This window comes from Athene cunicularia, assembly GCF_003259725.1.
Source record: "Athene cunicularia isolate RWA chromosome 1 unlocalized genomic scaffold, athCun1 chr1_part1, whole genome shotgun sequence".
Lineage (NCBI taxonomy): Eukaryota > Metazoa > Chordata > Aves > Strigiformes > Strigidae > Athene > Athene cunicularia.
The window spans coordinates 28632524-28658881 of record NW_020799091.1 but is presented as its reverse complement, the minus strand read 5'-3'; the positions used below and the strand labels follow the sequence as shown (position 1 = coordinate 28658881).

Genomic DNA, 26358 nt, shown 5'->3' with positions numbered 1-26358 from the left:
GCTCCTGGCGCCTGGACGTGCCTGCGTGCGGGAGGGAGCGCGGCTCGGCCTGACCCGGCCCGCCCGTAGGTACCGTTAAGCGGGGACGGGCTCGGGGGCGGTGGCGAGCGAGGAGGAAGAGGGGGAGGGGGGTGGCGGCGGTTGCTGCGGCTGGCTGGAGCCTGGCCCGTGGCTCTGCCGGGGCCGCACCGTCCCCCCAGCAAAGCCCCGGGGGGCCTTGTGGCGGTAGATAACGCCAGGACTGCAGGCGGAGCCGTGTGGGTCCTTGGTCCCCGGCGCGGGGACTGGGCCTGGCCTCTCCCAGGCCGCAGCCCATTGCTTCCCACACCCCGAGGAACGCCTGCCTGAAGGAGTAGGTGGGTCTGGGTATCCGCCGCGCCTCAGCATGGCGGTGTGACATTTTGTCGGCGCCACACAACTTAATCCTTTTCTCTCCTCCATCCCCAGATGAGCTGAGAGTCGTTGGCCAGAGGAGGGTGGAAGGTGCAGGGGCGAGGCCCTGAATGGTGTGCGAGTGTCCCAGGGCCGGCCCCAGGGTGGCCCCTTGATCAGAGTCTCGCCCCCAGGAGAGGTTTGCCCCTTCCCCAGGTTTGCCCCCGCCCCAGGTTCGCCCCATGTCAGCCCTTGGCGAGCGCTGGTGCAGCGCTCGCAGCCTGACGGGCGGCCTGGCTCCTGTCCGCAGGCCCCTCTCGCTGACCCTGCGGTGGTGTCGGAGGACAGCAAGATCAACGCACCGCTCTCCTACCTGAGCTGGGCTCAGTGCTGGCGGTACCCCAACGACTGTAACAGCCCCCTCCATGCAGCTGCCCCAGAAGATGGAAGAGAAAAGAAGTATGCCTTAAAAAAAAAAATGTTTTGAGCAGTCATTAGGCAGATGGTATGGAAAAGTTTTCTAGGAATCAGCAGTCTTCACTTAACCTCTTCTCCCAGTCAACTAAATGAAATTTTTACAGCAGAATGAATGGGAGTGTATTTTCAGTTATAGCATAGAAAAAAAATCAAGCATTTAACTTTTGGTGCGTTCTCTGTTCTCTGTGCCATTAGCAGTGACAGAAATCTGGTGTCTTTGATGTGGTTAAAGAATGCTGCCTTACTTTTACTGAGTGTTATTACAGTGGGGATATCTTGTTTTGTCTTGCATCTGTTGAGAAAAGATTTGTTAATTTTTTTACCGAAGTAAGCCTTAATAATTTTTTCCTAAATAAATTAGTTTAGTTGCAGTACCACTGTATTGATGGCATTAATTTAAGGGAAAAAAAAAAAAGAGTAATGTGAGCTGATAGGAAGTGGGGGATTATGTAGGCTCACTGAATATGCTCGAGAGTATGGGTCATTTGTGACAGCTTCATGCTTGAGGGACAGTAAGAAATGGCCTGTGTAAAAAACCAAAACAAACCAAACCTGACACAGCATGCTTCATTTGAGTGTTCTGTTCTTCAGTTAGGTCTTGACAAGACATGGGATGACTGAAAGTGGGATAACTATTTAATCACAACACTTTCTCACACAGTGCTCCCACTGATACCTGCTGTAGTATTTACTTGTATAAATCTTGAAAAATGAAGTATCTACAACCATTTTAATTTCTCACCTGATCTCTTACTTGTCCGTTCTGCACCTCTTGCAGTGCTTGAAGCAGAGGAGCTTTCCAGTTCCAGGGAGGACAGGATTGAAGGTAATGTAATTTTGTTTTATGGAGGGAAAGAGGAAGGTAGTATATATTTGGCCTCACTTCTGGAGTGAAAATGGTAACTATATGATAATATTTTGCCTTTTATGGTGTATGCAGAAGATGTTAGTCAGACCTGTTAGTCAAGTCCTTTATAAGAAACACACACCCAAGTACTTTTTCCGGTAGCTGGCATAAGTAACCCTGGCCTTGGCTGCCTGTTTTCTTACTCTAGCACCATTCCCCTGCACAGTGCTGACAAATATGGCCACAGGGGTCCTACAGAGGGAAAAGAAAATCACTCCAGAGATAATGGCCTCAGCCAGGTTTAGAACTTTAGAACTATTGCCACCAAATGCCAGTCTGCATCCTGAGATCATTTTGAATGCTGACAAGGTAGAAGCATCCTGTGTCTGTCCATTTCCTGTCTGGAGTTGATAATAGCAGCATTAACAATGAAGAAATTAGTGATGTGGACATCTGTCTTACTTGAAATTTAAATTATACTATGAACTTCATATGCAATCTTTGCTTTTCTGTGAAAAACCAAGTTATTGCCACTAGAGTTTTGGGGCACTCCATCATGAGAATTAGGAAAACATTGCCAAGGTGAGTGAGTGGTTTGAGCACTACACGTAGTAGTATATGTTTTATTTCCTTTAGGCCTATGCAAGATTATAACTGATGATCCAGAAATGAAAACCTGTTCTGTCACCCATCATCTGAAGTAATCTATCCACCAATGCTATCCAAACTTAGTAAAAGTATTGAAATATCTGAAACCAGGTTTTCAGGGACAGCAGTTTTAATCTGCAGTGGTGGACTTCTTACTAGAATTTCTAAATGTATATTTTTAAAATACAGATATTAAATATCCTTATTTCTCAGTATTTAAAATTTATGATACTGTCCTGAACAGCAAAAGGATGGGAATGGCACAGGGCAGATGTTGTCTCTTGGAGCAGTAGTGTAGGTTTCCAGAAAGTGCTGTGGGCATTTTTCGTAACAAGACACCTTTTCACAATTTTTAAAAATTTCTGTGCATACAAAAGCTCATTAAATGATGCTGAGAGTGTCAAATCAGTTATCTTCCAAGATAAATTACTTTCACCATTGTCTGTTGACATTACATATTATGCTCTTAGCTGCTGGTGACATAAGCAGCTGGGGTCATGGTAACAAAACTGTTATTTTCTTCACTGCTATCATGATGCTTTTGAGAGTAACCGTAGGCTCTGTACTGTTATAGCATTATTTAGCTTCTGGTGTCTTGGGCAACAGAAGTTGTTCTCTGCTAAGTCAAAAATGATTAAAGTACTTTTTTACTAGCCTTACAAGAATGCAGATTTCATGACTTCAGGGGAGGTGTCACCCTAGCACATTTGCCAACTGAGATTTGCTGCCTGAAACTGAAATGTAAACCTGTGATGGTGACAGTGGACTCTGCCTCCAGAAATGGGATAGGAGAGCAGACTTCCTTATTCTTTTGTGCTTGGTCACTGAAGAGGAGAAACATTAACCAGGAGAGAGAGCCTGTTCTCTTTTCTGGCATTGTCTGGTGACACACTGAACCATATTCAATTTTCAGAGTCCTTGCCAAAGGTGCACTGCTAATGTTTTGACAAGAAATTCCATCAATAACCTTAGTACCTCAAAGGCACATACGCTTGGAAGAGAAGAGGTTCTGAACCAGTAGTTTTAAGAACATACTTAAACAAAATGTTCTTTATAAATATTTCTAGTGGAGGAAGGAAGCACAATATAAGGGGTGTATAAATTACTGCAAGTGATATCACTTGGTGAACAAAAATTATCAAACTAGTTTTATCTGAAAATATTTTGAACATTTTTTTTCCCTAGAAAATGTACCAAAAATATTGATGGGACAATAGAGTCAGTTTGTGTAGCCCAGGCAGGTTACAGCTATAAAAGAATTTCCAAATTACTTTTGTTTAAAATTATGTTCAGTTCATTCAGTTGAAAATATTCTTCCATTTCATTATAGTATAATTTGCTAGTGTTTGGAGAAAGGCTTCTACAGCACTCTTTGTAGAGATGTCTATAGAGTTACTTGAAGGGAGCATCGTGGACCATCAGAATCCACTCCATTTTGTCACTCAACTTCTGTTTCACTTTTAGATTTAGGAATAGACTCGTGAAGGTTTAAGCCTACGAAAGAAGACAGCTGTCCTGGCTGGTTTTTCAGAAGTGCCTCCCAGTGAAACAAGTGGGAGCCTTTGAAAAGTCCACTAGGAGCTATTCATGGTTTTAGACTTCTTAGGAGCTTTACAGATTTGTAAATGGAAATTTGTATTTCAGGTGATTTGAAGACGTTTTGGACAAAACTGGGAGGTAGAAGAGTGGATGTCATATTTGAGCAGGTGCAAAATGTGCTGCTGTTGCTAAAGCAAAAGATCAAGAATGGAACTGCCACAAACCAAGGTTTGAAATCCTTGCAACGCTTAAACTGGACTGCAGGGGAGCTGTGGCCTGCTTTGTGTAGGACTGTGTGATAGCTGCCACAAGTCAGATACCTTTGACTTTAAATTAGTTGGCGTTTTAAAGCACTATTAAAAGTACATCTGCTTTTTAAAAAAAGACGAATCATTTCAGATGCATTTTGCCTGTATACTTTTTCAAACAATGTGTGGCTCTTAAGCACATGGAACTGAAACGTTTATTCTTGAGAAGTAACTAAATACCTGCAGTGTCTTGTGTTTTATTTATCGTCAGAAGTTTTAGCCTTTCAAGCTGATCTCAATGAGATAACAATCATATAAGTATTTTTTCATGTCAGAGACATCATTATAACTTGAAACATTAGTCGGAAAATGTGACAATGTGTTTCAGATTGTTCCTGTTTTTTATAGAAATAAGTTTCCTTTATCCACGTCAAAATGAGAAGTCTGATAAGCTTGGAGCAGTACATAGGTTTATTTTTACTGGTTTATTTAAATCAGAAAAATTGCTTTTTTTATTAAGTCTCTATGTAAATGTAATCTATGGATCTTACTGCTTTTTTATGCAAGAAAATGTACAGTAGTGTAAGATGCTTTTAAATTGGCATAGCCACACGCTCTGCATTGTTCTGCTTGCTCTAAATTGGTAGCTCAATTTTTGTGTGCTTGAGCTCCCACATCTTGATTTTTATGACAAAATATTGCAGCAGTGCAGAGATACAAGTTGAACTTGAATCTCCAGATGACACAATGAATCTGTGACATAGTTAAGTTTGAAGTTTTCTGTTCTTTGTTCTGTAACAATTTGAAACTAAAATATTAACATGGATTTTTCTGATATTTGCCTGCCACCTTGAAATATTTATTTTATGGTGTCAGAGGTTGAAACAGAACTGGTCTCTTCTTTTGTATTATACTATCTGAAGCCCACTTCCACCAATTTAGGAGTAACATTAATTTGATCTACCAAGATCCAGCCCTTCTTAGCAGGAAAATGACTAGTCTGATGACAAAGTAAAGGGAGAAACTTACACTGAATTTGTGTTTATGTACATTACTGCCACTGGAGGCTACTGGTTTGTGTGTGTTTGGAAGCATTCCAGCAGCTTTCCAGAAGCTGGAGGATATTTGGTGCTGATTCACAACTACTAATATGCTGTAATTTTACTGTAATTTGTAGGTGTTTCTATTAAAGACTGTGGTGCAAAAGGTTTCTAAGAGTATCAGATTCGCATCTGTGGAGGACTTATACCTTGTTTTTCCTATTCTCATTGTCCCTATTATCATTACTTAAATTACACTTATTTGTTTTGTTTTTTTTTTTTTACATAGAATGCTGGCAGGCTTGGGCACTGGTGAATGAAGCTAATCTAGGTGATCTCTTAACCTTGACAAATGGTATGTGCATCTCAATTATATTTTCTTGGTCCATGGATTCAATTTGTCTTGTTTTACCCACCAGGAGCTTATTTCACTTTGTTGAAATCACAAAAATAGTTAGCATTACAAGGGAAAAAAACCCATAATTTTTAGTTTCCTCAGATACTGGGCTGAAGTCTCTCACCTGGATTAGTAAACCCTGATGAACCTGAGCTAGCTGCAGGCAGAGTCATCTTGTGCATAGCTCCTCTAGCTATAACACCCTGGCATCCTTTCACTTAAGATAACAAAGAGAAATATGTATATGCATTTCATATGCGTGTTGTCTCCGTGCTCTTTGAAAACTGCATGGAAGATTTTTAATGTTCAGATCACCTGGTGGATATGATCTTCATGATGCATTTCTGCCTCAAATTTGTCAACACACACCTAAGTTTTTCCCCTTTGGGGAAAGGGAAGGAGAGAGATGGAGGGAGAGTAGAGGAGCAAGAGAGTAAGTGTGAGAGTGTGTGTTGTGTGTCAGCAATTGCTCGCTTGCACACCTATATGCAAACACGTGACTTAGTTATAAAAAGCAGCTTCTCTTTTTTAGTAGGGCACTTGCTGGCATGCTCTTTGTCAGCTGTAGTTCATAGCAATGCATTGTTTTTAATGTATTTTGACAGTTATCTCTTTTAGTAACTAAGTTTGATTATAAATTGAAATGTGGATTGCTGAATTTTTTGCTTGCATTCAATTCTTTTTTTCAGTAAGTGATGTGTTTGATGGAGATGGTGTACAGGAAACCAAACCCAAATCACACTGTCTTACAGATGACAACGCTGCAGACTCTGTAGAAGGTTCTCACAGGTCGGTGTATTGAATAGTTTATTCCAGTTCCTTATTTGACATACTCTTTAGTGCATTTGAGAGAGATTTTAATCTCTCTTCTATTTCTAAATTCAACATTGTAAACCCAGTTTTGAATTCTGCCAGTTTTCAAAGTGAAAATATTTTTAATTTGACCTACGTGGAATACCTGAGGTTTTGAGTAGACTTGTCTAATTTACCATGTGAGAGTGTTGCAGAGTAAAACAGGGCATTAGGTTGTGAATAAAGATCCATGAGTATTATCAGGGTTAGGACTCAACAGTTTTTGAGTTCAGTTCTCAGGCTTTCACAGACTGTGCAGATTCTCAGGCACATGACTTAGTCTCTCTGTATTTAGACTTGGGTACTGATTTGGAAGATGTGGGTACAGATATTGTTCCTTTGGGTTTTTTTCTTCTTTTTTAATGTCTGTTCTGTGGTTTAATGTCTAAGTTCTTTCTGGGAAGAAGCTCTTGCATTTTGTTTTTTCTTTCTTAATGCCACTGAATATGTCTTCGTGTGATGTTATGACAGCAACACAATGCAAACAAGTGATTCAGTGAAACCCTTGACCTTCTAGCAACAGGCTGTTTCTTTCCTGCACTAATAATATTGAACCACTAAAACCCATTATTTTACTGGCTGTCTAACATACTGCTCTTCTGCTCTTTTTTTTTTTTTCTTTTCTCTTTTAGTCCAAATAGCAAAAAGGAAGAGATGGAAAAAACATGTTCAGGGAGTAAAGAAGCATCTAGTGAAATTCAGGATTTACCTTTAAACCCACAGTATCAGCACCACAAGTGCTCTAGTGCATGTCTTGCCAAGAGATCAGCGGGCTTCTACAAGGGCGAAAATCCTCTTAAGATACCAATCCTGTTTCACTTTCAAAGACGCCATGCAAAAGCAGATTGCCTTTCAAAATCACTGGATGTGAATTACAAAGCTCCTTGTGGTCGAAGTCTGAGAAGCTTTCAAGATGTGCAAAATTATTTGTTTGAAACAGAGTGCAATTTCTTATTTGTTGATCACTTCTCCTTCAACACATACGTACTGTTGGGCAGGAACACTGTAAATCCTGAACCCCTTGTGTTTGATTTTGATATTAGCAATGGAGCCGAGTCTGTCCCCATTTCCTTCTGTAATGATCTTGACCGTGCAAGACTACCTTATTTCAAATATCGGAGGGCATCGTGGCCGCGTGGATATTATCTCAACAATTTCTCCAGCATGTTTGTTGATTCATGTGATTGCACAGATGGTTGCATTGATAGGTAGGTAGAAAAGTCTACTCCCAAACAAATGGATGCCTCAATAGTAGGGTGGTGGTGTAAGTGTGAAGGCCTGCAGTACCAAACACTGCCAAATAACAAAGGACTGACACACTGAAATATCTGTGGTGGTTGTCTTCTGCCATGCTCTGTTGACTGACACCACTGTGTCTTTGTCTTTGTCTTCTCCAGAACTTGGGTGCTCCTACCCATCCAGCCTCTGTTGTAGGGAAGGAAGCGATCAACAGGTGGATTATTGTGTTCCTTTCCCTTTCTTCTCAAATTGGCAGTGTTTCTCCTCCAGGTGGAGCTGGGAAGCAGATCTCTCGGCTTTGGGAAGGGAGTGGGGAAGGGAGAGTGTTGTGCCAGCAGAGGAAGGCTCATTTTCCTGGTAGGCAGGGAAGGAGCCTGGTTGACAACTTCTGCTGCAGCTCCTGATGTGAGATGGTATCCTAGAGATGGGATGAGAAAGCCTGGAGAGACCAGATCATTTGGAACTTAGGAGGTTACTGAGGGAAGAGGAAGAAACATCCCCGTTCACAACCTCTATATCCCATCCTTCTCCGTGTCTAATCAGAAACTCAGAAACCCTGTGGTCACAGAACACATTGATGTTCTGCACAATTCATCAAATGATGTTGCTCATTGCTGTCTTTTTCTAAAGTCCAGTAACTTGGGGCTACATATTACTCTGTGGGAACCTGCCACAGTTCACATATGTGAGTTTGGTGATAATTTTGTCTGCTTTCTTGGAGGGTGTTTGTCTTTGACCTGATCTCTCTTACTTGGTGTTGAATCTGTTTTGTATTATTGATAGCTAGGGCAGTTCCACGTGCTGTTGTGCAGTGTAATTGCCCATGACCTAAGAAAAGCTTGAAATCACAGCCTAGTATAATGAAGCTTCAGTAATTAGAGTTATTTAGATCCAGCTGAGCAGTGGGGAACAGCAAGCATGTAGCATGCTGCTGCTTTGCACTGAACTCTCGCAAGAGTTGAGGTGCTTTTGATGTGTGGTTTTTGGGTTTGGGATTTGGTCCATTGCTGTTTGCACAAAAGCTGTGGGTCTTTGGATTTGTCATGACATAAGATGGTGAAGACCAGCATTATTGCTTGAGTTCTCCACTCCACAGTGTGAAATTCTTAATTTCTAGGGGCTAGGGTGGGAGGAAGGTAGCAAAGGAGTGGCTAACAGGCTGGGATGCTGTGCCAGAACAGGTAATTTTCATTCGGTCCATTTGACAGTGTCCTGTTTATAATAAATTTCAGTTGTACTTCAGCTGTTTGCATGTGCCTTTTAAAGAGCTTGACAGAAGAATGAGGTTTGGGTGGAGAGAGCATGATAACTGTAAAGCACACATGACCAGCCAAGACACCAGGAGAAGGGCAGGGTGCCTGAAATTGCCTTGAGGAGTGAAGGGGTCTGGGGGAATATAGGTATATATAAAAGTGTGTGTGAAGTATAGTCAAGTACATTTTAAATTATCTAGATTTATATTGTATTTACGCTGCCCCAGATACATTCTGAGATGTTTTACTGTTATTTTTTAGGTCAAAATGTGCATGCCTACAGCTAACAGCAAAAGGCTGTAGTAAAATTTCTGTAGCTCCAAGTATTAAAACATCCCGTGGATACAGTTACAAAAGACTGGAGGGACCTGTTCCTAGTGGGTAAGAAGGATCAAACTATAACTGTTATTTTATTTGTGTGCTCTTATTTTACACCTGTAGTGTAGTTCTAGTCCTGTAGCACTTACTGCAGTTTCTGGATTACTGAAACCTTCCATTTTTGTCACAATTCTACTGACAGATCAGGATGATAAAAAATAATAAATGTGACTTGAGTAATAGGAGGAAAAACCCACTTTTGTACTGCAGATACTACAATTTTCACAGCTTAGTTCAAGGTCCAAGGAGAGTGTGAAGTGTAACGTAGTATTAGCTGGTTCAGGAGCTCAGGCCATATCTGGCCCATGTGTTGGTTCATTCAGGCATGCCAAGGGGGGAAGGGAGAGGGGAAGGAGACCTGCCGCAAGGGAATGAGGTCTATCACACGATCAGCACAGCATATATCAGCCAAAGAAATGGGAAGCAGTAGTCACCCTTGCTTTTTGCCCTGTATCTTGTCCACCCATTTGCTCTGTATCACCAGAGTCCTAAAGAAACATCAGCCAGCTGCTGTTGCCAGACTTGGTTATGTATGATTATTCCAAGAGTCTCCAAGGCTGCCCCAGTGCTGCAAGTGTTTGTCCTCTCTCTTATTCAGCTCCCATGGATTAATATGTGGCCTAGGGAAGGTGCCAGTAACCTCAGGTGTTTAGGAGAGGAATTGTGCAAGGTGGCTTTCTGCAGTAGCCGAGGGCTGAACACAGGCTTAAGGAGCCTCTTTCAGTCCTTTGTTGCTGTGTGATGTGAATTTATGGTTGGCATGCAGAATTAAAGCTGCAGTGAATCCAGAAACAAAGGCAAAAAAAGCACAATTGTGAATTCTTTTAGAAATATTTTGTTAAATCCTAAGACTCATGAGAGCTACAGTTAGGTCCAGGCGGACAGGTTGTCTTTGCTAAAATCTGTTCCAGCATAGAATGAGGTGCTTCATAAGGGTTTCTGCTTCTGTGTAATTTAATCCTATAAAATAAAAAGGTAGCATTTATTTTTTCCTGTCTACCTATATCAAAATCTGGCTGACAGACTCTTAATGAATCAACAATCAAGAATGTCATGAGCTTCATTCAGAGCATTGCTGCACAATCAGTTTCAGCCAGAGTCTTTATCTTTTTAGTCAACTGCTTTATTAATGCTGAGGAGGGAAAGTAATAATAGCAACTTTGTTTTGGTAATTCATTCTTTTACGTTGTGTTTTGTTTTGCTTCCTTTCAACAGAATTTATGAGTGTAGTGTGTTGTGCAGGTGTGACAAACTGATGTGTCAGAACAGAGTTGTACAGCATGGCATTCAAGTCAGGTTGCAAGTGTTCAACACAGAGAAGAAAGGCTGGGGCGTCCGCTGCCTAGATGATATCGACAAGGGGACATTTGTTTGTACTTACTCAGGTAACAGAAGGTGACCTGTGGAAGATGCATAGCATAATTCTTCCTCTCTGTGGCCTGTGCCCTGGAATATTTTTGAGAACCAAGCAGAGAAATACAGGGTTGGAAGAGAAGCGAGTCAGTATTATCTTAACCTGCAAAGTGATCAAACAGACAGAAGAACCTTGAAGAACTCCACACTGCAATGGTGCTGGAGAAATAATCAAAACATCCTGGAGTAAAGCCTATCTCAGACTGTTGATTTTTCCCTCGAGGATCTGTGCATCCTGTGCCAGGACTAGTTTTCCTTCAGTATTAACTGCATTTATATTTTGCTTTCCCAAATAATGTCCTTGTATTTTTTTAATGTAAGCTTGAGCTGTGATAGTGTGACATACAGTTTAAAAAAAAAAAATCTTTTTCTTCCAGGCAGATTAATGAGCCGATCTGAAGTTCAAGTACTGGGAGATGCTGGTCAAGAGCTGAAAGAGAAGAGTACTGTGAATGACAGAGGCCATGGCGCTTTTTTCAAAAAAAGAAAAGTTGACACTGATTCTTCAGATTGTGTGATTGAACTAGTGCAGACTGGCAAAAATGACATTCCTGAGAAGCAGGAATCTTCGTCTTGGACTGTGCATAGTGCAAACAAATCAACCCAGTAAGTTTACCAAAGCAAATTTAAGCATAACAAAACTAATATTCTGCTATTCTAGAAAGTCCTTTGTAAAACTTCAGAGTAGAACTGAATGTCCTCAGCTGAGGGTGGGTTTTCTTCTTCCTCAATTTTTTTGTTAATCCCTGATTATTTCTTCTAGTGGGACAGAGTTTTTCCTCTGTATTAATTTTACTTACTGTGTGTACCACTTGGCGTTTTCTAGAAATCCAATTCATTTCCTAGGTATAGTTGATCTATTCAGGGCATTATACTAATTTGAAAGAATTTAAAAGATACTTGAGATAAATGATTTAAAGATACTCGATGAAATACTCGACATGAAAGTGTCTGATAACTAATTAGCCGCTAACTTTCCTGTCCTTTACTCCCAGTCTCTAAACCTCTTGTTCTTTGTAACATAACCCTTCCTGCAGGACTGTGATGACACCTCACTTTTGCAGTGAATTACACAAAAGTTCTGGTCCTGTTTTCATTTGACAGTCAGAGTGTCATAGCCTATCAAGATTCCTAAAGTAAAATTGCTGCAAAATAACCCTGTGGCTTTGTCAGTAGTATGCTGTTGTCTTTTCAGAGGGAAGTTGGGATCTTATTTTCTTAAACTTTATTCCTTGCTCTGTCACAGTATTTTGTAAAGACTTTCTTTGTACTAGTCATAAATGATTGCAAATTCTTGCTCATTTCATAGTAGGACATTATTGTCAAAAGAAGCACCATGAAATTGCAAATAGAAACTTTTTTAAATACCTGCAAGTATATTCTCACTTGCATTTCAGTATTTTGGAAACCTAATGAATTAATAATTTTGTCATTTACTTAATTATCAATAATCATCTCGATTTTACTTCTACGTGCTGTTACTAAAAATTGCAGGGAAGCACAGTTTTAAAGTTGCATTTACTGCACTGCTACCTTAAATCTTATAAATTTCCTTTCTTGAGAATAAAAGTGCTTCACATGTGGGCTATGTAAAACATAAAACAGGCAAGACGACTTTGTTATTCTGCCTCTTAAGAAATGACAACCCAGCTGAACTGAGGAACCTTTGAGAGGACATCAGTGTGCTAAGCTTGGCATGTCATTCAGCCAAACAGATTGCCTTTAGAAGGACAAACAATGTAATCATGTAATAAGGTCACAATTTCTTGTGGCTACTGCACCTTTTGAATTTACAGAGGTTTTTAAGTCATAAGAAAGCCTTAAAGAGTAGCATTTGTTGCCTTTATTAGTAGCCCAGAGAAGTGCCGTGAGGGCTTTTGTGGCAAGAAAACACATATAAACGTTTTTCATTTACAGTTTTCTCAAATAAAAGCTGTTTATTTATTGCTAGACATTGTACAGATACTAAGATCAGTTTTGAAATGTGTTTTCTACTGCACTCTGAACATAATCCAAATGAAAGTGATATTAGATGTTTTAAATACATGTGCCAGATACTGATTTCCATTCTTCCTCAACCTTCTCTTGATGTGAAGGAGTGAGGTTCTTCTGTGGGAGAGTATTTTCTATATCTGCCATATATTGCCTGTCTCACCCTCTGTGTCTCTGTCTATTCCTTGTCCCTGCAACAGTTTTGCCTTCCTGTTTTTAAAGCTGCACTGTCAAAACTGCTGAAAGTGGTATCAGGAAAAAGATAAAACTCTGTAGGTGCTCTATTTTGAGATGATCTGATATATTAATAGTAAGAGAATTTGGTTCTTGGCTGGAGAACTGGAAAAGGAGGTAAAAGCATCTGCTGTTCTCTCAAAAAAGCATGAAGAACTGGAGTTTTTTTTAACAAATACTATTGAGAACTTAACCTAGATCCTCAATTCTAAAAGGCAAAATAGTCACAGAACTTGGGGTGAGACCTGGCTGCAGGCTCTGGTGTAGTCTGTTCTTTATGAACTAGAGACTGTTGGAGAAATGTGTGTTGCGAGTGTTACTTAGGGGTCTTTCTGTCTTTTATAATTTCCTTTTGACCTTTTATACAGGGTTCATCTGAGGGATTTAGGTATTGCAACAACGAGAAGGCCTGGAACTAGAACAGTTGCTTTTCATAATCATCAGCTAAAAATGGTAATAATAAGTGGCTTTAATGGATTCGTTTTTCACTGTCCTGAATATGTATGTTAATGTTGACCTTTTCATCTTATACATTTAAATAGTTCTAATGATCTTTCTTCATGAGATTGTCACACACACACTGTGAGCTAAGCTGGTGTACTGGAAGCTATATGTCAGTCCTTCAGCATGTTCCCTGAGACAAGCACTAACTGCTCCCACAGCTTTCCCATCTCTGCCCTTCACTTACATGCCAGCCTTGAGAGTCTTAAGAAATCACTCTTGCCCTCCACCCCCCGTTGTAATTAACTCCAGGGTTAGGGGGCCAGAGTGGTTATATTTTTGTGATGTCTCCCCAAAGAATGACATAGCAGGGAGAGAAGAAAATCTCAGGAGTTGGATGCACTTTTCTCATGCAGTGGCACAGTTGGGAGAATTTGATCTAACCTGGGTATGAAGCGTTGTCTGCAAATACATGCAAAAAAAGGAAACTGGAGTAAACTTACTCTGTAGGTTTCATTGGTTTCATTGCACTTAAGAAATGCACGTGGACATTTGGCGGTGCTGTCTATTCTGGAGCTCCCATAACTAATTGCATTTTTGTGGTGGAAGAGAATAAATCTTGCTACATCTGTTTGTTTTATTCAAACTGTGTAAAAAGCATCTTTGGGCTTTGGTTCAGCAACTTAGACAAGTGTGTTTAAATTCTGGTGAAATTGTTGGGACTTAAGCACTTATTTAAATGTTTTATTGAGTGGAGAGCTCCTTCCAGGTTATTTGGAAGGATAATTTGAAATGAAGATAAATGTTGCATTGCAGTAAATGTATGAACTTTTGAAACTCAGCCATAGCCATGCATTATAGTAGGTTTGAAACTTCAACCTTAGAGTCCTAAAAGCCACTTGCTATCCTGTGTTGACCCAGAGTTGCATACAGCAACAATGTATCACAGCCTTTTCATTATCTTTTATTCTGTTTAAAGGAGATTGATACACTGGTGCACAGTGCCAGCTCAGATGAAGATAATAGTTCTCAGATTCATCAGTCAAGCAAAACAAAACTAACCAGTGGAACAAAGAAAGGAAAAGAAAGTAGGTTTACAGAGCTATAAATACTGCACTCTTAGTACAATTGTGCCCCATCAGCTGATAAGACTTAAAATGTAGAAAGTGATCTTTGGATGTGGGCAGACATATTCTCAGAGTAGAGTGATGTCCACATAATGCTTAGGCTGTCTTAAGAGAGCTCAGCAGTACAGGAATTATTGCTGCCTTGCATAATGCAGTACATTAACTGGTACAGGGCAGTCTTGTGCCTGCAAAGTTGATCTTGGGTCATGCTGAACATTCCTGACAGCAGCTTCTCAAATACAGTGCAATTGTGGGAAAGTCAGTCTTTCAAATCTTACTGTGTCACACCCAACACGTGTTCCAGTCAACAAAATTGAACAGGATATAATGCAGGGGTGGGGGGACCTCAAGTTGGAGAGACAGTGTGAAACTGATGCTATTTGCACATGCATCCTGTTTCTGTTTTAATTACAGTTTGGGAATTTCTCCGGTAAGGTGGAGAGCAGCGATAAAATGATGTATAGAAGAAGTCAATCTGGAATGGGATTTGAGAAGAATGAGAGACTAGGTCACTCACAGGAGTCTTGAATAAGTGCTTTAGGCACCATAGCAGGAAACAGTCATTTGTGGGAGGATTGATGAGAGACATGGAAAAGGGTAGTTGTGTTACAGACTTGTAAATAGCAAGGAAGCTGCATACATTTTGAAGAATGAATGGTGGGTGGATAAGAGTTCAGGACCAAACAAGGGAAAGGTTTTGGCCTTAAACTAGTGTTGACAAATAATTTGCGTGTTCATTGACAGAACTCACTCAGCAGCAGAAGGAAGAATATCCAATGGAAATTGGACAGACTGAGTCTGCTAACATGGATGGTGCAGAATGCAAAAGAAAGAGTCTGTCTCTGCAGGGTGTTGATTGTGGCAAGTCAGGTGTGCTGGATGACACATGTGTTTTGAGGCCATCCAAAACTCTACCACTAAAAACTGACTGCAAAGAGGAAAATCACAGGCAGTCAAAACGAGAGGCAATTTGTGAGGAGACTGATGGTGATACGACACTTATGAAGAATGCTAATGAAAATATTTATGTACTGGATGCCACAAAAGAAGGAAATGTGGGTCGTTTTCTTAATGTAAGTAAGAAGTTGCATGTGTTCTTTTAGTTATCTCAGCTTAAATAAATAAATGATGTACTTGCATAAACTAGAAAGCTTTTGCACGTAAACCATATGTGTGGTAGGTGCACGATGAGGCAGGCTATGTGGTACTTCCTGCACTCTGAAGGGACAGGCAGCAGGTTGGGTCACAGCAGCTGTTAATGCCTCCATAAAATGATGTGTGCTACATACTACCTGTAACTTTTGACACCACTAGGTTCCTGAGTGAAATATTCCCCAGTAATGAGTGACATCCTTCTCCTGAGTTTTTGAACGGCCTTTTTTGGGGGTCCAGAGAGCAAATGGCAGATTTTGTTGAACCACAAGCCTTCTCCCACCCTCATTTTTTGTTCCCCAACCATTGTAAATTATAGCTTGTACTTATTTAGGATAAATGTTGTGATATTGTAGGAAATTTCTCTGCCATTCAATCATAGTTTCAGAAAATGGTCTGTCATAGTGTGTATGTATCTGCTAAATATTTTATATGTTTAAGCTGTTCTTCATTGCAGAGATACTATGATGTTAAGATTAGTGGTGCATCTTGTTGACACCGTTCATGCATCCATGAGCATACACATGTTCCTGCATGCACCTGAATGACCTTTCACATCTCACATCTCTTTGCCAACATACACAATCAGTTAATCTATTTCTTGCTCCCTAGCACTGCACCCCTGGCTGACAGCAAGATAGGTCTGTCACATTGATTATTTATGGTGCATCCTGAATCTAAGATCAGTTCTCAGTATACATTCTGGAGGACAGCTTGGTGAAACAACTTGGTTTTCCGAGGCAAAAGTACCTTCATAATATGATGGAAATAATACTTTAAAGAGGCACAGTTACTGTAAAAATCAGTGGCAGTGGCATTGAGTAAGAGAGATCTGTGTGGGCTGGAGAAGGGAAGAAAGAAACTACCTTTACTAGTGACAGATACCTGACAAAATAGGTTCTTTAGCCAACAGCAAGGTGTTTCACTGTTTCTAATTCAAATATTCTGTTTTACAGCACAGCTGCTGCCCAAATCTCTTTGCACAGAGTGTGTTTGTAGAGACTCACAACAGAAGTTTCCCATGGGTGGCGTTCTTCACAAACAGGTGAATTTTTGGAAGTTTAATGTTGTTCATTCAAGGCACTAGGAGAAAAAGCAGTGTTTAGTTATTAGGAAATGATTATGCCAGGGGTGTGCAGACACTTTGTTTTGCTGATTAAACTCAGACACAGAGTGAAAAGAGTAGGTGTATTTTACTGGGATAACTAAATAATGTTACAGAGTAATACAGAAAACATACAGTAAAAGGCAGAATAGTGCACTTAAAGCAAACAAATAGGAAAATACAGGGTAGTGCATCAGATCATTACTACATGTGAGAGAGAATAGTGATTAAGAAAGATCCATCACCACTTGCATACGTTACCATCATCCAGACCCGCAGTCGCTGGGCAGCCCCGGTTACAGCGAGGGTTTGGGGAGCCTGTCCCGGCAAGTGGGAAATCCTACACAGTGCGTCCACCCGTAGCTGAGGCTTCCAAAGTCACTGTGAGTGGATCCAGCCTTACATACCCCAAAATCAGCAAGATGGAATAGCTGGCACCTTTGTTCTGAGCGGAAACATCTGGTTTCACTCTCGCATTAGATTCCCCCAGAGCCTGGCCAGGCCTCAAGGGAGAAGCTAAGGGAGTTTACCTGCTTACCTGATTGGTTTATGAGCAAGGTCGCACAGACAGCTGGCTCCATGGCCATGTGAACTTGCACCTACACAAAGAAGGATAAAGATACATTCAGGATAGACATGTTCTGTGCTATCTAAACTACATATTTCATTAAAAAGCATACGTATTTCACTAATGACTACATACTAAGTTAGCAGCTTTGGCTCGGGGCCTGTTGTTCAGGCTTCAATACTTGAACACTTTAGCACTTTATACATCAGCTTAGGTGGTTTGTTACTACTAGCACAATGTTATAAAATATACAGGATATACAGGATTCATCTATAGGTCAACTCTGGCTCGGGCCTGTTGTCCAAGACTTAGCACTTCACACTTAGATCATGAAACCATAAATCTACCTTCTTATTGGTGTCTTCTTGCTGTGCACTAAAGACTGAAGTTATACAGTTGATGATTATCACTAAATGAGAGGTTTTTCACTGAATTGTAAAGTGGGGAAGTTTTAAATTTGATGCCTTCATTTCAGTAATAATCTTTAGTGGAAAAATAGGTTTAACTCAGCATGGTCATTTTGAAAGACAAGATTCACTGTTCCAAGTGTTGTGTCTCAAGGAATGGCCAGCAGATCTGGGTCCCACAGTGCCAGATTGGACCCTACAGAGTCTTAAGGATGAGACACTCTGTGGGTCAAACAGACAGGCTCCAGGCCTTCTTCACGCAGCTGCCAAGAGGAGCAAGACTTTGTGTAGCACATGTCCTGGGGAGGTGGCAATAGGATACTCAGGGGTGAAAACTTCCTCTGAAAGCAAAAGAGTTGGGTCTTCCCTTAACAGATGACAGAAAATGAGGTACAGTTAGTTGGTGCCAGTGAGATACAAGAGGGTGGCAGCTAAACTCAGTTGTGGAAGGATTAATTGTATATATGAGGCTCGCTGAGGCGCATGACAGCGGGAGTACCAGGTAAGAATTACAACAGAGGGGAGAGGATTTGCTCCAGACAAACAGACCCCAGGGGACACTGATTCTCTTTGGAGCCTTGCAACCCTGGTTCATACTGACACAGATGCTGTGGATTGTGATATGAGAAGGGCTGTAAGACTGGAAGGAATACAGAGAAGAATGCAGAAGAGGAATACTGGGAGGAATACAGAGAAATTGTCCAAACAGCCAAGGATCAGGTTAGGAAGGCCAAAGCCCTGATAGAGTTAAATCAGGCCAGGGATGTCAGAAACAACAAGAAAAGCTTCCATAGGTATATCGGTCATAAAGGAAGACTAGGAAAAATGCAGTCTGTCTCTGGAAGGAAATGGGAGACCTGGTTAACTGGGACATGGAGAAGGCTGAGGTACTAAACTTTTTTGCTTCGGTCTTCAGTGGCAAGTGCTCCAGCCAAACCACCCAAGACACAGAAGACAAAGGCAGGGACTGGGAGGATGAAGAGCCACCCATGCAGGAGAAGATCAGGTTTGAGAATGACTATGGAACCTGAAGGTGCACAAGTCCATGGGACCTTATGAGATGCATCTGTGGGTCCTGAGGGAACTGGTGGATGAAGTGGCTAAGCCACTATCCATCATATTTGAGAAGTTGTGGAAGTCTGATGAAGTTCTGGAAAGGGGGAAATACAGTCTCTATTTTTAAAAAGGGGAAAAAAAGAAGACCCAGGCAACTACAGGCCAGTCAGTCTCACCTCTGTGCGCAGCAAGATCATAGAGTGGATCCTCCTGAAAACTATGCTAGGGCACATGGAAAATAAGGAAGTGATTGTTGACAGCCAACGTGGCTTCACTGAGGGCAGATCGTGCCTGAAAAATCTGGTAGTCTTTTATGATGGGGTTACAGCATTGGTGGTTAAGGGAAGAGCAACAGATGTCATTGAAACTGTCCCATATGACATCTTTGTCTCTAAATTGGAGAGACGTGGATTTGACAGAAGAATCACTCAGTGGATAAGGAATTGGCTGGATGGTCACACTCAAAGAGTTGCAGTCAAGGGCTCAGTGTCCAAGTGGAGAGCAGTGATGAGTGGCGTTCCTCGGGGGTCAGTGTTGGAACCTGTGCTGTTGAACATCTTTGTCAGGAACATGGACAGTGAGATTGAGGGCACCCTCAGCAAGTTTGCTGATGACACCAAGCTGTGTGCTGCCATTGACACTCTGCAGGGAAGGGATGTGCCATCCAGAAGGACCCTGACAGGCTGGAGAAGTGGGCCCGTGTGAACCTCATGAAGTTCATCAAGGCCAAGTGCAAGGTCCTGCACTGGGTTTGAACAATGCCAAGCCAAATACAGGCTGGGTAATGAGTGGATTGAGAGCAGCCCTGTGGAGAAGGACTTGGGCTATCAGTGGATGATAAATTGACTATGAGCAGCAATGTGCACTTGCAGCCCAGAAAGCCAACTGTGTCCTGGGCTGCATCAAGAGAAGTGTGGCCAGCAGGTCGAGGGAGGTGATTCTCCCCCTCTACTCTGCTCTTGGGAGACCCACCTGGGGTGCAGTGTCCAGCTCTGGAGACGCCAACATAAGAAAGACATGGACCTACTCGAGTGAGTCCAGAAGAAGGCCACAAAGATGATCAGGGGCTGGAGCACCTCCCTTAGAGGCTGAGAGAGTTGGTGTTGTTCAGCCTGGAGAAGAGAAGGCTCCAGGGAGACCTTATAGCAGCCTTCCAGTACCTAAAGTGGCACTACAGGAAAGGTGGGGAGGGACTTTTTAATCAATGATAGGATGAGGGTTGATGGTTTTAAACTGAAAGAGGGTAGATTTAGACTAGGTATGAGGACGAAATTCTTTACTGTGAGGGTGGTGACACTGGAACATGTTGCCCGGAGAAGTTGTGGGCTGCCCCCTCCCTGGAAGGTTCAAGGCCAGGTTGGACGGTGTTTGAGCAACCTGGTCTAGTGGAAGGTGTCCCTGCCCGTGGCAGGGAGGTTGGAACTAGATGATCTTAAAGGTGCCTTTCAACACAAGCTATTTAGTGATGTTCTGAACAGTGAAGACAACATTTTTAAATATGTCAGGAAAAATATTTTGGTTTAGCTAAGTCTTTGCTCAGGTAAAGAAGTGTGTAGTGGGGACTGAGGCCAGTGGAGAGATGTAATAGTGGTCAGCAGAAGACACAGGGAAGAAGATTGTTGAAGGAATTTTCTCCTGGATGGCCCTCTTGCTTTCTGGAAATCACCCCTTTAGAACTTTTCTACATTAAGGACTCCATCTGGATCATCGAGCTTAATTGTGTATCTTCCATGAATTTATCCAGTCACCTTTTAGTTGTTTTACATTTCTGGCCTCCAGAACAATCTTAAGGCAGCAAGTCCCAGATTGCAATTAATGTGCTGATTGAAAAGTCCTCATCTTGTTTGTTCTCAGCCTGCTGCCTGCTTATTCACTGGATGTCCCTTTTATCATATCCAGTGGGATAGTAAAAATAGCCAAACTGTCTGTGCCCTCATTTAGCTGTATTCACTTAAGTGTTTTTTCCTTCTTTTTTTTGTTTCATTTTTCTTTCCAGAATTAGCTTTGAAGTTAAAGCAAGTTGTTTTGACTCTGACCCTATCGCTTGATGAATTATTTTCTCATAGTTCGTGGGTATTTGTGCTCTCCATAGCTCTGGTAGGCCAAGCAGCATGCATGTGCCAGCCACTTCCTACCTCTCTATGTGCTTTCCTAACAAGCTGCCTGTGCAATGCTCCCTGCCCCTTACGATTTTGGGGTTTGCATGCGAGTTGCTGACAAATTGTAAGCACAGTACTGTTTCACTTAGTTCAAACAAATTGACCAAATATTTTAATTTCTTAGGCATGTCAAAGCTGGAACCGAGCTTACGTGGGATTATGGTTATGAAGCTGGAAGCATGCCAGAGACAGAGATTTCCTGTCAGTGTGGAGTTCAGAAGTGCAGGAAAAAGACCTTATAGGCAAAGCTTTCCTACTGTCAACACGTCATGTACCTGGAGATTTGCACGCTGGAAGGGACTACTACGCAGAAAATAGTACACTTCAGTCTGTGGTGCTAATTACATTCAACTAAAATGCCTTTCACCTGATCATTTTTAAAATTTACGTTTGTTACGTTTGTAGTGAACAGAATTAGAACTGTTTGTCATGAGAACAGGCATCAAACTTTTCCCACATAATTTCTGTGCTCCTGGTCTTTCCTCCCACCTCTTCATTTGCAAACAAAGTTCACAGTGCACTGGAAGAAGTCATGCTGCTTTGCCATCTGCAGCAGAGACATGACCAATGCAGAGCAATGGTTAGTTGATGCTTTCTGTGCCCTTCCATAATGCTGAGTTAGCAAAAGATTTCTGAAGTTCATGATGAGTACAAGTCTTCCTATTTGGGGGCTAAAAATTAGTAAAATATATCTAAGCCTGATGGATCCAGTGGGACGGATAATCTTCAACAGAGATGAGAATAATCAGAACAATTTTGCAGAGCTGTATTCATGCTACAAAGTAAACTGGGCAAGCCCTGCTGCTGCAGGAGAGAGATGACTGGTTTTTGTTGGGTTGCATCCCACTCCATGCGGTGACACACAGAGTAATCCTTGAGAAATTGAGTGTGCCTCATTTCAGTGCTATATTGTGTATTGTGTGACAGGTGGGCCACAGAAGTCCCTGCTATGTGGTTTGTTGGTAAGAGAAACAAGCTACATCAGGTGACACTGTGTGCAGATGCAGGAGTGGCTCTGATATGGAGCAAGGGATGCAAATGGTGCAGGTGTGTGGCTTTTGAATGTGTTGAAGCCTTGTGCAAAGAAGAGAAGGTGGTGTTGCAGACAGGCAACTTAGACTGCTTGAAGAACCACTACCAAAGGTATCGGCAAAAGTGGTTTTGTTGAAGTAAGGTGTTGTAAAAGTGAGACTTAACAAAGGTCAATGGCAAGGTTCACTCTATTACTTACTGCAGAGTATATAATAATAATTCAAAGTTACTAACATAAAATGAAACTTACCAACACAAAATCTAGTGCACTATAATACAAGGTTATGTGCAATATTGGTCACTTACCAAAGACTCACAGTTGGTAGGAGGTCTCTCAGTCTTGAGGAGTAACCTCGAGAGGCGTCCCACCTTAAGGGGAGATCACTGCTGTGCAGCCAACTGCTTAGCAGGGAGAGCTCAAAGCTGGCTCACTCACGCTATTTATGGAATACAGTGCTTGGCTTATAGTCAAATTACCTGCGATGGAGAAGGTAAGCATGAGACTCCTTGTACCCACAACTTTCTTTGTTCCTTGATAAATGAGTCTTGAAAGAACCACCTGCTATTCAAGTGTTAATTGCATGATTGGTGTTCCAGTTTCCAAGCCTATACACATCAATGCTCACCATGTCACCCTGTTCCTGTGGGGGTTTTCAGAGAACGGGCTGGAACTAGAGTTTTTGGCCCCATTACAGCAAGGCCTTTGCTTGCTTTGGAGCCTGAACCAAGCTACCACGGGTTTGGTCAAGGAGTCAAGTGCATCTGACACAGGTGGATTTAAAGCTGGCCCTGCAGTTCACCTTACCTTCACCTCCTGAATTTGTGGGAGGCCATACATGGCAAACCATGCTGAACTGTTTGGTGGTATTTGCTCGGCCATTAGAAGATTTTGTCATTGGATTTCCTGTTTTACAGAGCAGAGAGAAGTACTGTGTACAAGAGTTAGGGATGATTTAGGCAATTGTATATGGGAATGCAACATGCCTGTGAAAGACTGCCATGGCCACAGAGTAGAGATTTCAAGCCTACAGATATACTGCAAAATGAAAGGGAAGCAGGAACCAGTTCTCAGCCCTGAGGTCAAGAGGCAACGGATGGCTTATGTCCACATGGCTTAGGGTTAGTCCTCTTTTAATTGGGTTGCATCTCTGCTGTGTAACTGTGGACAAACATGGTACCTGTGTCCTTAAACTGGTTTTTAAGTTCATTTTTGATGCTTCAAGCTTAAAAAACATGGGATTGTGCTGCAACACACAATGCTCTCGAATTTCTCAGCAGTCTCAGCATGCATGAAGAGTTTAAGCCTGTTCAGAAGGGGCCTTTAACAGAGATAATAGACCTGAGCCATTCTGCTCACAATGAAACCTCAGCTCTTCTCTCCCATGGCCCTGTTTGAGAGCTTGACATATCCATCAAGCAAACCCTGCCTCAGGTTTTGTCCCAGTTGCCCTACTACGGGCTTGTGTGTGGTTTCATCATGCGTTTTAAGGGCTAAATGCAGAAGAGCAGGGTTACCCCCAGTGTTGGTGCAGTACCTCTTCAAAGGGTCAGATCCACCCACTCTTGCCTTGATCAGGCCCCTTCCACCCCTCTGTCACTGAGGACCACCACTATGTTAGCAACAATCAGCATTCAGCTCAGTTACTTCTTGCTTCATTGAAGATCTGTCTCTTCTCAGAGGTAACATGCCTTAGGATAACGTCATGCACTGTAAAAAAACTCCAGAGACATGCCAAGCGGCATGGCAAGCCCACTGGTGACCCAGCACTGGTGTAAGCCTTCTGAACAACTGAGGATGTGGAAAATAGCTGTCTCCAAGCTCAACTTGGATGTGGAAAAGCAGGTGGGAATATCATTAAAGTATCAGGAAGGGGGAGAAGTACGTTTTACTGCTGTTTATTATGTTTTTCAGATCAGTGGTAGGAATTATGATCCTGGGCTGTTTGAGGAAAAGCTGTTTCTTGCTGCAGAAAACAGACCTGATGTTTCAAAAGATAAAGCAAGTATTTGCTCTGTGTGGTATGCAGCTATCTGAGAGCCTGCTGTCAGCATGGATTTCACAGTAGGTATGTGTGAGATGGGACTTCTTGGTTAGTTGTGTTTATGAGGTCTGTCTTCAGGCTGGTGCTTTTTTATTCTCCTCCTCTACGTGAGGATACACTAGATACAGTGGTTGCAACCCAGCTTCTAGTCCGCTTGCAGTCTGATGCACTGCTTGCGAATCTGACATACCAGACCAGTGATCATATCTTGTCTTCTTGCAAAATTATCTTACAAGGTATGTTTTCTGCCTGGTTTTGTAATTTTATTAGAACAGGTTCTGCTGAAGGTGGCTTGCAAGTACCCTCTGCAGAAAATGGCTGTGCCTGTTCAACAGACATTGCAAGAGTGCTCATCTGAACTTGGTTTCAGCTGTCTGTTGCTCTGCTTGCCTTTACACAGCTCAGAGGTGTCTTTCTGAACATAGCCCCTCCTGCCACCTGTGCTTTAGCAGAGTATCATGTAAAAGCACCGAGCACAAGCAGCAACAGAAGAATAGGTGGAAATGTTCCAAGTGAAACAGCCAGAAGAGCCTGTGGAATTACACATTTGGGACTTGTCAGCCTGTCAGGGGTTTCAAAAGAGGAGTGCCTGCTGGGAATTAGTTGCATTGAGGCATGAAGCAGAGCTCTGGAGATGCCCCAAAATCACAGTTTCTGTTGACCTGCAGGGAACTGTAGGTTTTACAGCCCTGGTGGAGGACCAGCAGAGGGGAATTCTGAAACCAATTTAGGCTTTTTCAGGGTGGTACCTTGATTCTGTGAAATGGTGTCATCCAGCCATGCAGTGTAGAAATTGCTGACTTTTTTAGGGGGAGCAGGACAGTGAGCAAGACTGTTCCAGCAGAGGGACACTAGGGATGTGAGGATATAAGGGCTTCATGACCTACAGGGAAATAAATACTAGCACACAAGGTGAGCATACAAATGCAAAGACAACTGAAGATCACCTATGGCACAGGTATAAAAGAAACTGGAATGGAGCACATTACTTTTTTTTCCCAAAAAATTATTGAGCATTAATTTCTAACTCCACCTATCAGCAGAAATATATGGCCCTACAGAGAAGAGATCACAAGGGATTTCCACCTGGGTTTCCTCCACAGATAATTATTTTTTTCTGTATTGAAGAATAGACTTGTGTGAGGAAAAGTTTCCTAGATTAAGATTTACGCACCTGTGAGGGTGTTGAATCCGGTTGACTCGGTACCATCTAGATAATAGATTTGGAAATTGGTGTTGCGTAGTAGCATCTGGCTAATAGATGCAATCTAATGCAAGCTTGGGCATGAGGACTGACTTTAGCTCTGAAGTGCTGCATCTGGGCAGGCACAAAGGCATTTGGGAAAACAGCTGGATTAACACCAGTCAGCCCTGAAGAGCCAAGCTGTTCTAGCCAGTAAAGGGAACTGATCTTTAAAAGCTCCATCTTGTGTTTGCTGTGGCTTCCCAATTGGCCAGAATATGCCTGCTAGGTTGTGGCTGGTGAGCTGTATGGCGGTGGAGATCTAGGGTTTGTTTAAGTATCCCATGCAAGACAGAGGAACCTCACTTGGGCCTAAACCTTGGTGTCAACTGGCACAATTTTGCTTTAATCCTTGAATTGCTGATGTTACATTGCACCTGTGTGAAGCAGGAAATCTCCCAGTGATGTGTGTTGTGTGGAGGCCTGCAGGGTAGTGAGCTTGTCCCAGTGCTGCTTTTGCTCTGCAGTTAGGTGGTGCACACTCATAATCTGTTTGCATGGGCAGCTGGAGGGGATCCAGCCTGTGTATGAACCGTCAGGAGCAAGGACACACCAGCAAAGCAAAGCCCTGCAGCGAGGAGCTGGCACAGTAGGAAGTCTTATTTCCCCAGTTGCCCGAGGACAAGCCTGTCTTTGACCTCCTGGCCAAGGAAAGGGCTGACCAGCAGCACTGGGATGGTCTCATCCTTTGTTCGCTGGGTGAGCACCACCAGTGTGTTGCAGCCACCTCTGATGGGAGGGACTGACTGAAGGAAGGGCCTGATGGCTACGGGAGGCACACCGCCTTGTCCCTACCTTTCCTGCCTATCTCTTGAATCAGCTGCTAAGTCAGATGTCACCCTGCCAAGCCCCACGCTGGGCACCGATCATGACCTCCCCATTGCCTCAGGTCCCTCGCCTGTGACCCTCTGCCCTGGTTAAGGGACGTGCAAAAATGTCTGGGGGACGATGAGAGGATGCAGGATGTCCCCTTCTGCGTGGGGAGAGCCCTTGGGAAATGGCGGTCTGACGGAGGCGGCCGGCGCGGGTATCGAACCCGCGGGGCCCGGCCCCGGCACGCCCAAAGGCGCGGGGGGATGGGCCGGGCGCCGCTCCCT

The 26358-nt window shown here is 42.5% G+C and overlaps 1 protein-coding gene across 1 annotated transcript in view; it reads left to right on the top strand.

Moving 5' to 3' along the window:
- Positions 1-86: 86 nt before the first annotated feature.
- The window catches only part of SETDB2 (SET domain bifurcated 2), a 52651-nt gene continuing 26379 nt past the window's right edge, over positions 87-26358 (top strand). The window contains exons 1-16 of the mRNA XM_026864824.1: positions 87-831; positions 1628-1675; positions 3989-4111; positions 5461-5526; positions 6258-6357; positions 7053-7628; positions 9174-9293; positions 10506-10675; positions 11081-11309; positions 13298-13382; positions 14350-14458; positions 15242-15570; positions 16606-16694; positions 21069-21183; positions 23889-23995; positions 24097-24254. Coding sequence (XP_026720625.1) covers positions 798-831; positions 1628-1675; positions 3989-4111; positions 5461-5526; positions 6258-6357; positions 7053-7628; positions 9174-9293; positions 10506-10675; positions 11081-11309; positions 13298-13382; positions 14350-14458; positions 15242-15570; positions 16606-16694; positions 21069-21183; positions 23889-23995; positions 24097-24254 — 2458 coding nt within the window. The 5' untranslated portion in view covers positions 87-797. The remainder of the gene's footprint in view (positions 832-1627; positions 1676-3988; positions 4112-5460; positions 5527-6257; positions 6358-7052; positions 7629-9173; positions 9294-10505; positions 10676-11080; positions 11310-13297; positions 13383-14349; positions 14459-15241; positions 15571-16605; positions 16695-21068; positions 21184-23888; positions 23996-24096; positions 24255-26358) is intronic.